Source organism: Malus domestica, chromosome 12, assembly GCF_042453785.1.
Source record: "Malus domestica chromosome 12, GDT2T_hap1".
Classification (NCBI taxonomy): Eukaryota; Viridiplantae; Streptophyta; class Magnoliopsida; order Rosales; family Rosaceae; genus Malus; species Malus domestica.
In genome coordinates, this window is record NC_091672.1 from 8443103 (window position 1) to 8453703 (window position 10601).

General features: G+C 39.1%; 3 protein-coding genes across 4 annotated transcripts; 2 read left to right on the top strand and 1 right to left on the bottom strand.

Annotated features, from left to right (window-relative positions):
• The first annotated feature begins 81 nt into the window (after positions 1-81).
• On the top strand, positions 82-2308 carry LOC114820158 (DNA-directed RNA polymerases II, IV and V subunit 12-like). Its single transcript, XM_029090560.2, has 3 exons — positions 82-317; positions 439-531; positions 2021-2308. The coding sequence occupies exons 1-3, from the start codon at positions 275-277 to the stop codon at positions 2041-2043; spliced, it is 159 nt and encodes a 52-aa protein (XP_028946393.1). The 5' UTR covers positions 82-274; the 3' UTR covers positions 2044-2308.
• Positions 2309-3516: 1208 nt separating this feature from the next.
• LOC103449745 (uncharacterized) lies at positions 3517-5734 on the top strand. 2 transcript variants are annotated; one of them, XM_070810095.1, is made up of 3 exons: positions 3517-3717; positions 5123-5234; positions 5338-5734. In XM_070810095.1, exons 2-3 carry the CDS (start codon positions 5137-5139, stop codon positions 5480-5482), a joined length of 243 nt encoding a protein of 80 aa, XP_070666196.1. In that variant the 5' UTR covers positions 3517-3717; positions 5123-5136; the 3' UTR covers positions 5483-5734. The 2 variants fall into 2 exon arrangements, with proteins under 2 accessions (XP_070666196.1, XP_028946392.1); XM_029090559.2 differs by having other exon boundaries at positions 5123-5230; positions 5334-5734.
• Positions 5735-6328: 594 nt separating this feature from the next.
• On the bottom strand, positions 6329-10177 carry LOC103449744 (leucine-rich repeat receptor-like tyrosine-protein kinase PXC3). The gene is made up of 2 exons (XM_008389073.4): positions 7055-10177; positions 6329-6955 (listed from the first exon to the last, which is right to left on the bottom strand). Exons 1-2 carry the CDS (start codon positions 9393-9395, stop codon positions 6630-6632), a joined length of 2667 nt encoding a protein of 888 aa, XP_008387295.3. The 5' UTR covers positions 9396-10177; the 3' UTR covers positions 6329-6629.
• Between the last annotated feature and the right edge of the window lie 424 nt (positions 10178-10601).

Consider the following 10601-nt stretch of genomic DNA (forward strand, 5'->3'; position numbering starts at 1 on the left):
AAAAAAATATATTGAATGTCCAACTTCAACTATCTTTACAAATTCTAAGAGGGTGTCGAAAAATGCTTTTTGGGTGTACACAAAAGTATGCCGACCTCAACTAGTCAGTCCAATTATTTTGGGCTTAAAACTCAAATCCATTTCAGCCCATCATACATATGATAACAGTTCAGGAGAAGTCCCAATAAATGGAAGAAACCCCGTGATTATTTGTTTACCTGAAGATAGAAGCAGCAAAACCCTAGACATCTAACAGCCTTTTCGAGCTCTTCTCATGGATCCTCCGCCGCCAGAGGCCGTCTACTACATCTGTGGAGGTATTGATCTTCCCTTTCTTCTTCTTCTTCTTCTTCTTCTTCTTCGAGATGAATTACATACAGAAGAATTTGAATTTGTGATATTAAATTAAGGATTTAATGTTGTTGTAATGTATTGTAGATTGTGGGATGGAGGTGCAGCTGAAATCCAACGACGTGATTCAGTGCCGCGAGTGCGGTTACCGTATCTTATACAAGAAGCGTACTCGCCGCAGTAAGTCTCGATATCCTTATATGCTTGTATAATTTTATTGTTGCAATATTGGTTGATTTCTCCAAAAGTTGATTATTTGAATATATTCGGGGATTGGGTAAATACCCAATTATCAGTAATCGATTTCGGATTGACGAATGTGGATTCTCTTGATTATTCGAACGGTAGAGGGAGTCGAATTTTTTAGCTTATTGTTTTATGTTTTTAGGGTTTATGTCACTTACTGAATTTCGTAGTATGACCTTAGTTTTAGTTTGTTGCAAAAGGAGGACATGGTTTTGGGTAAGGAATTCGTGTTTTTTCACTGTCAGCATTTAGTGTTTTGTAATCGAAATGTTTGGCAGCGAGCAAATCTACAAATTAAGATGGTTATGGATACCTTAAAACTTGAGTGGCTTTCTGTACACCCAATTATGCACTTGAAAACTACTCTGGTCCAGTAGGCCCAATTTAGGTTCAATTAGGCATCACTGTATTTTTGTTATTTTCTCAGTTCATACTTCATAGTATCTCACTAGGGTTTTATTAAAACTTTAAAAGCCTGGTCGAATTCATTCTTTGTTTGGTCGGTTGCCACCCTTTTTGTACAAGATGGTGAAATTCGTTATGTTTCATGTGTTCTTCATCTTTAGTAATTAGTATCTGTTATCTTAGCATTTCTAATCAAAAGACCTATCATACCTTAGCAACAGAAATTATTTGTAAAGTTATAGGCACTGTAGGAAATCGTTATATTGATGCCAAATAGCGATACTGACCAGAGTGATAAGTTTTCCGTTAGTTTTTAGGGCTCTGGCTTAGAGGCTATGGTTTTACGTGCAATTAGCCTACACCAAGATGCACCAATACTAATATTTGATCACCGAATTTAGTCGGCAAGATTCTGAATCAAAGTTAGGTAAAGCCTTGCACCCAATTATTTGAATTTTGTTGAAATATCTGTCATTCCTGCTGATTTAAGGTCATTGATCGAGCTAGCAGCATTGGTGCCACAAAGTGTAAATCACAACGTGGTAACTGCACACGAAACAATAACGGCTGTTGTGTCACTTTGTTCATATTAGGCTTTAACTTATGCTAGTCCTACAGTAATCTGCTATATATACTCTCTTTTCTTTCTTTTATGACTTAATGACATCGCCATGTTATACTATCTACCAGCACAGGTATCGTACATTTGATACATAAAGAATTGTATTGATATGGTCCACTTTTGAAAGAGAACTTCATCCTTACATCAATTTGAATTTGAAAGCCAAAAAAAAAAAAACAATGATAAACACGAACGCACAAAGAAGTTGTAGCGCTGTTGTGTCCTCTTTCTTTCCTATTCTGCTGTAGTGTCCCATATGAAGCACTGTTGAATGCATTCTTGCTAGCCTTTTCATATATATATATATATATATATATATATATATCATTCATCTATTGCTCTCTCAGTGACAATATTCATTGATTTATAATGACTTAGTTATGGTTGTTTTTGCAGTTGTTCAGTATGAGGCACGCTGAGAAACCCGCGCAGAGCTCCTCAGTAGATGACATGAAAGGTAGAGTATCGCATGTTAAATACCTCCATGGTTGATACAACTTGGGGAGCCAACTCAAAATAGCGCAATTGGGCAAGGTAATTCAGTGTAACAAACGCAGCTGTAGTGACATTAAAATTGAACATATTGTTGTGAAATATAATGTTTGGCGATGAATGGAACATCAATATGTCTGTTTGGAGCCGTATAATTGAGATAATGGTTGACAAATATTCAGTTTCTTTCAAGGTTTCTCAATTTTCGTCTCTTATTATTCATCGTTCTCCTGATATACCAGAACCCAAAACGACAGTATTATATTCATCGAGTATGCATCGAGTACCATATCCATTTTCTTTACTTATATATCTCTTTCCAGTTTTGGCATTTGCATTGAATAAATCAAAGAGGAATCGAGAACAAAAATTAACGGATGTGGATAAGGGGAAAATGGACTTTGTGGATTCCATTTCCCTATTTCAATTCTGTTGGCCCTCACCACCAAGCAATTGAATTCGTGGTTTCACCCGAAATCCGAGTTCCTTTGTTGTAGATGGTGAGCAAAAAATTTCCAAATACTGTAGTGTCGCAATGTAAACTCTGATGTACTTTCCACCGTGCTGCGTCGCCGACAATTAGGGAGTGAGGAGGTGAGGAGTGAAAAGTTAGAGGTTTCCTCTCCCCGCACCACAGATGGCCGGGGACATGTCCGTCGGAAAAAGCCAACATGCTCTGTTAAACCATCAAAACAACAAACTTAAAAACTACAAGCTCCAAACTGCTCTAACTTATTTTGACGCTCAGCTCATGAAAGCTTAAATAAAATAAACTCTCTCAAACCCCAACAAATACTACTCTCTCAGGCCTTATTTGGTATAGAAGATTGGATTGAAATTGGTGAACCCATGTTTTTAAGGTGTGTTGAAGGAAGAAATGAAAAAAATCTTGACCAACCTAAAGGTATGAAAATGAAATGAAAATTAAAGATGAGTGGTATTTTTATTATTTAGAAATGTTGTCCTGGACATCAGGTGGCCAAAGAATGCGTGGCCACCCAATGCAGGTCTAGAACCACATTAGTTGGCATCATAATTTGTCCCTCATGTCAAACAGTACGTCAATGCAAAGTTGATGACTTCCAAAGAAACCAACATGGGAGTTCGAACTCGAGTTAGAACTTTCAAACCCTTGCTCGTTTTTTATAAGACCTACCTTTTGAGATTACCATCTAGCCCAAATTTAAAAGTGAGTAAACAACAGAAAAGAGCAGATTATTTAACTATTACTTTAAAGATGAATGTTAAGAAGATTCTCTCAAAAGTGAGCATCTTCATAAACTCTCTCACACCTCTTTTGGCACAGTATTTTCTAATGTTAATGAGGTAATAGAGAATTCATAAAGAGTCTAACTTTGAAATATTCTATTTAACATTTCTCCTCTTGGAAATAGAAAATTGATGATCCAACAATGAATACGACCCCCATTGCATTGTCGTCGATCATCAACAAGTGGCGAGACGAAAAAGGTTCAAGAATTCCTGTCGTGGGAAAGTTTATCTCTCATTATCTTGTCAGAAGTGGAGATAAGAAGAAGGTTCAAGAATTCCTGTTGACAGACACCATCGTGCGGTCTCACCGACTCGGAACTCCTCCTGCGGTAAGTTTTCCGTTTCATCTACAGATATAGAAACAAAGAATAACCTCCAAGGTTGTCGTTCGTTCTTTCAGAAAGATTATTCCTTATCTGTTTGTCCTCAGTTGCAGTTTTGTTCGATTGTTACTATGTTTTTGTGTGCGTATGTTTGAGTAAGATTCTTATTAATTAGTCAAGAAACAGAAACATGAAGTGGGTCGAATGAAAATGCAAGAAAAAATGAAGAAAATTGAATGCTTATGTTTCAGTAAATAGGAAATTGTAATGGGGTTTTCACTTGTAGGTCCTTGATAGATTTATAATTTAGAGAAAAACCACTTTAAACCTAATACTTTACGAAAATACCCAATTGACTCACTTGGTAACGGGGGAAGTATTTCACAACTAAGAATAGTTAAGAGTATGTGTATAGATGAGGGTTTTTTTTTTTTTTTTTTCCTCCAATTGGGCTCATGAGGTGTTTTTGTATGAAACTTATAGTTGTCGGGGTGTTTTTTTGATTTACTTAATGGACAGGGCGGTTTATGCTATGAAGGTTATGAGAGTTATAAGTAAATAAATTGACTTGGTTATTCTCCAGTATTGTGAACTAACTCAGATCTCTTGAAGAAGAGTCATTTATTTAGGTTCTCTGCTTTGCAGTTGGTTTGGAGAATGCATTTTAGACATGCAACAGATTTGGACTTGAATTTCAGTCTTATGTTGGGATACCCGTCTGGCGGCTGGGACTGGACTGGAATCCTGTCGCAGGATTAGGACTGAGTCCAGTACTGTACCATAGAGTCCCGGCTTGGGAGGGGATTATTTGGTAAACGGGGGTGTGTACCCCCTCTTGTTTCTCTCTCATTGTGTGAGCTATTAGTCTCTCTCATCACGTAAATCCACATGATGAGAAAGATACTAATAGCTCACACGATGATATAGATACTGATAGTAGGGGGATATACCTCCGGTTGCATGTTAGATTCTCCCGACCCTTGGGGAGGAGACATGTTGTCTTTGATAAGTGGGAAAGTTATCTAATTTAACCGAGTCTTAGTCCCACTATTGTTAAGCTCATCGAGCATAGGCCACAACAGTTATTCCATTTTAATTGGTCTTGCCCTCTCTAGTCCCAGCCACCAAATAAAAACTAGGCTAGTTGTTCTTAATTGGCAATTCAAACAGATAGGGAACTATCTAGATTCAAAGTATCTTGAAGTAGGATATGAAGGCTGACTTTCAAATTCTGCCCAAGTTGAAGGAACGGTCTTCATCTCTTACTTCAACATACCTTGAATCTAGCAAGTTATCCCATCTACCAATCCAAAGGGACCAAACGTGACCTTAGGGGATATTTTGAATGCCTTCCTTTTTGGTTGTCATTGCATATTCTCTCATGAAACTGGGTTATGTTTCTCATCGGCAGTTTGAAATTTGAAGATGCCTGCAAAATACATCATTCCTGCTGTTTTGGGATCATTTGCAGTGGCATGGACAGCTGACCATTATTTCGCTGACAAGAAAATATTTGGAGGCAAGTTTGTTCTATTTACATTGCTATGGGTTTTTTTTAGGAAATTTATTGCGTAATAGTTGTTGCAATAGCCTGATGGCATTATGTTTGTTGCTAAACTCAGGAAGTACTCCGTCAACTGTTGCAAACAAAGAATGGTGGGAAGAAACTGACAAGAAGTTTCAGGCATGGCCTCGGACTGCCGGTCCACCGGTGGTCATGAATCCCATTAGCCGTCAGAATTTCATTGTCAAGTCCCGCACCGACTCTTGAAGATTTTCCGGATCTTCACTCCGTTTATGTGTGTTGTGAGCTGAAAGCATGATTGAAGGATTGGCAGAATAAATGTTAGGCTGGTTTGAGAATGTTGTGATGTGAACTTTTTTGTACCAAAAGAAAAATGTCAGGGAATCCTAAATCTGAGGTACAATAACCCAACAATGAATCACCGTGTATAAATTATCACTCTTCGGGATTTTATCGATATGTCTCTATTTGAATGAAACAGTCAATATTTGGTCAGTATGTCGTCTCTTAATCATTTCAACAAGGGGATTGGGATTTGTAAAATCCTCATTTCAGTCAATTTCCGGTTATTTAAGCTTTAACTAGAAACAGATGGCCTCAAGGCTCCCCAACAAGCTTAAGTGGATGGAGAATTCTCACGTACCAAAGCTTGGATCTGATGCGTTCACAATTGAGAAATGATGGTTAGGCGAAGCTGTCTCCAACCGAAAGGGTTAAACATAGCCCAATTACAATTATATCCTTACAAAAAATTATTCTTAAATGAACGGTGTCAAGTCATTCATGCCATTTTCAACTGAATCGATTAAATATAGCTCCAATAATTTATTAGTTTTAAGCTTATAACATAAATTTATTAGTTGGTATAATTAAACTACCATTGGATGTTTTTAAATCTAGCCATCGAATTTGAATCAGTTATTGCAATTGAGGAGCTGAGCCTCCAAAAAAAGGGCTAAGAGGGAGACCACATTTGGCCTAGTCATCGGTTGAAGATGAGTTTTTGCGCAAATCAGGTCATTTTTCGGCTTTTGAACCTTTAGCCTTCTCCATTGGAAATCACCTAAGTGATTTGAATCAGATATGGACTAGTTTTTCATTGCAAAAGGGTGTGAACTTGATTGAATGAGAAGCCATAACATGCACCTTCACATATAAATCTCAAAAACCAGGAACTACAACATATGATATGGACCTAATATGTAAACAGAAACTTAGACTAATCCTTTCCAGTGGGAGGACTTTCCCTGCATTCATCCACCCCCTCTTCCTGCTTCAACGCGAACCGATTACAACCGCCTTTTCACTTCATTCCTTGAACACCGCGAACAACCAGATGGATGATACGATTGATGCGTTCAGGGCATAGAAGACTCAAATGACTTACCATCCATCAGTTTTTCTTGATTTCTTCCAGCATTTCCACAACCTTCTTCATTTTCGGACGTTTGGCAGGTATGCTGTCAGTGCAGAGCAAAGCAATCTTCAGTGCTGCAAGCATTTCTTTCCTCCAACCGAAGGACACAGTGCTGAGCCTTGCATCAAGAATCTGCTCCGGGGTTTCGCCTCTTGCCGGAGCATTATGCACCCACGTCACCAAATCTACCCCCTCGTCAAAGGCTTCATCTACTGGTAATTTGGTTGTAAGGATCTCAAGCAAAACAACACCATAGCTATAGACATTTCCAGGCGCTGTAACTTGCATTGTATATGCATATTCTGATGACAGAAGAGAGGAAGAACACAAAACTAGATTAGCACACTAACAAAGCTACCAAGTGAAAGGAATGAAGAATAAACTGTATAAAAAAAACATACCTGGAGGAATGTAGCCAAAGGAGCCTGCAACCGCGCTGATACTGGCTGTACCTCTGGATGGATCCAAGAGCTTCGATATCTCAATCTCTCCAACCAAAGGATTGGAGTTAGCATCCAGAAGAACATTACCAGAAGAAATATCGAGATGGATAATCGCTACATGGTGAAGGAAAGCCAACCCTTCTGCTACTCCTATGGCAATAGAGAGTCTTTTTGGCCAGTCAGGTTCATATTCGGGCAGCTTTGTGGATTCATGAAGAAGCTGACATAATGTCCCATAGGGCAAGTAATGATGCAGCAAGAGAGCAACGTCCTCGTAAATAACAAATCCGATAGGACGCACTAGGTTATCATGACAGAGTTTGCTCAGCCTTTCGAGCTCTCGGATCATCTTATTCTGGTGATGAATGATTGTCCTGTCCATAGATTTCAGTCTCTTCACAGATATGATTAGCCCAGACGGCATAACAGCCTTGTAAACCGTGCTAAAGGTCCCGGTACTGATCTTGTTTGAAGCCTTCATGGTTGCTTTAACAGCACTATCAAGATCTATTGCTTGTTTGAGATTCTCAACAAAGACAGTGCCTGCTGCTATCACCGGTAGGTTGTTGGCTGCCTCGTCTTCAGTCCCTGCAGCATTTTCTGCCTTCTCCTGTCTCTCTCTTATCATAAACAGCAAAACAACAATGGTTACCGATATAAAAACTGCTAAACCAGAGCCGATAACTGCCAGTATGAACCTGTAAGAACCCCTATGATGGTAATTTGCACGGTCACCACCGTTAGAATTTTCACATAAGGAGCTCAGTGGTTCTCCACAAAGCCCTTTATTCCCAAGAAAACTTGAATTCAAACTCTTCTGGAATGGCACGAATGTTGGTACCGGGCCAGTGAACAGATTGTTGGAGAAATTAACCTCTATCAAGCTTAACATGCCCTTAAGTGCAGTTGGAATAGCATCAGAGAGCTGATTGTTGGAGACATCAAGAGAAACCAGCTTGTCAAGTTTCCCTAAATCCGCGGGAATAGGTCCGCGGAGATGGTTGAAGCTTAAGTTTAAGGCGATCTGCAAGTTTTTGATATGACCAATTTCAGGAGGGATACTGCCAGTCAAATAGTTTCTTCCCATCTGCAACTCAAGCAGTTTAACACAGTTTCCAATCTCATGAGGTATCTCCCCCCGAATCGAATTCTGACCCAATAGCAAGTATTGCAATCTCGACATGTTGCAGATATCACTTGGTATGGAACCATTGATTCTGTTATTGCTCAGATCAAGCTTGTTAAGATTCTTGCAATCAAGAATTGATTTCGGAATATCTCCAAACAGACTGTTGCCGGAGAGAATCAATTCCTGCAGATTCATGAGCTGGCCAAGCTCCAGAGGAATTTTCCCGGTAAATCCATTTGAGGCTAAATTTAGGAGGGTGATATTGGAGCACTTGGAAAACTCGGGAGTAATCTCACCAGAAAGATTGTTATTGTCTGCCTCAAAGTATGTAAGGCTACTAACATTTCCAATTGCATGAGGAATGCTACCTATAAGATTATTGTTACCAATTCGAATACTCGAAAGGCTACTGCAGCTTCCAATTTCTTCAGGAATATCTCCACCTAGTCTGTTCTGGGTCAGAACCAAAAACTCCAGATTCCCTGAAGCAAAAATGCTTTTGGGAATTGGGCCTTCTAGCTGGTTAGAATGCAGATTCAACAATTCGAGCTTAGAAACTGAGCCTAGAGTATCTGGAATTTTACCCTCAAATGCATTCTCATAGGCAGTAAAAACTCTCAAGTTGGTGAAATTCCCCACCCAAAGTGGGATAACACCACTCAACTTATTACTAGAAATTTGAAAATCCTCTAACTTCTCCAGCCCCTGAATTTCATCAGGTATTTCTTCTACTAGAAAGTTATTGGAAAGGTTCAATGATCTAAGGTTTCTGAGATTACCGAGTTCAGGCGGAATTGAACCTCCAAACTTATTCAAAGCCAAATCAAGAAACTCAAGCTGTGACAAATTCCCAAAAGCTGAAGGAATTGGTCCATGGAAATCATTGTACGACAAGTCAAGCCTCTTCAAAGCCTTGAGCTCAGAAACAAGAGTCACATTACCTCGGAGGTTCTGGTGCGAAAGATCAAGCTTTTCCACCATGGAATGATTCAAACCGCAGCCAATGCCGGGCCAAGAGCAGTAATCTGAGCCGTTGCCACCCCATCCGAGTACTCCGAGCTCTTCGGTAATGGCGAGCAATGTAGCTTGATCATGAAGCTGAGCAGCCACAAGATGAGACTTGGATAGAAACCCAACAAGAAGAACATAAAACAAACACAAAACCTCCATTTTTGGGTTGTCTGCAACACTTCCCCTGTGGAAAAGAACTCAACTTTCTTCTCTGAACTCCAAAACAGTGACAAGGGAATACATAAAACCCTTCAACCTCCAAAACCCAATTTTTTTTTCTTCAATGATTTAGTTTTCAGCTCCTGAACTGCAACCAAATGTCAGTCTTCCTTGTTCTTGCTCAGAGAATCAAACCCAGAAAAGCATTGAAGGATTCACCATGAAAAACCATGACCCCAAATCAGCTGTCAACTTTTTTGACAAAACGCATTTCAGCATTGCATCAGAGAGCAAACCCAATCCCTTAATCCTAAGGGGAACAAGATAAAAGGGAAAGCACAACATCAAAGGGTTTTGATTTCAGGGATGGAACTGATTGAAGACCCAAATGAAAGGAAGAGCTACTGGTACAGTAGAGTGCAGAGAGAAAAACAAAAGGAAGCAAAAAAAGAGAGGTAAGAAGATGATTGAACTATGGAACATGGGTTGTGATTTTGTACATGGAAAATGGCCATATCAGATCATTTTACTTACAGAAAGAGAAGCTTTGGTTGCAGAACCAAACAAGAAAATGCGTCCAGACTCCAGAGGCAAGGCTTTTGTGAGAAATGGGAGAAAGAGTAAAGAGTACAATGTTTTTGGCACCAGAGAGAGAGAGAGAGAGAGATTTGTACTGAAAGGAGTACAGGAGTAGGGAAGGAAGGAAGGAAGGGAGAGAGATGAAATTCTTTGTCACGTAGGCCTTCACGAGAAATGGGCAGTGATGAGTGAATGAACTGCCCACATAAAGCCTACCTGGCCGTATTGCGCCCTTCATAGCATACCATACAAACTTATTGCATCATACTATTTCGAACTAAATTAGTTTCATTGGACTAGTTGTGGAATCTACTTCACATTGAACTTCAATGATTCGAATCGTTTATTTTTCAAGTTGCACCTCATAGATCATACTCACAAAATATTAGCCAAATAAAAAATATTTGAGAGTCTGAGACATCTAATTAGGTTCAAAGAAATTAACGAATATTTTGTTTGATAAGAAACAATGAAATTTCATTGTAATAATTAAGTAGGCAAATGGTTTTAGATTGAATTGGATTTTTGCAAGAATGATCTATGAATCGAGACTTATAAAATAGACAGTTCAGATCGTTGAAGTTAGATGTGTAGTGGGTCCCATAACTAATCTCCATTTTTTTTTCA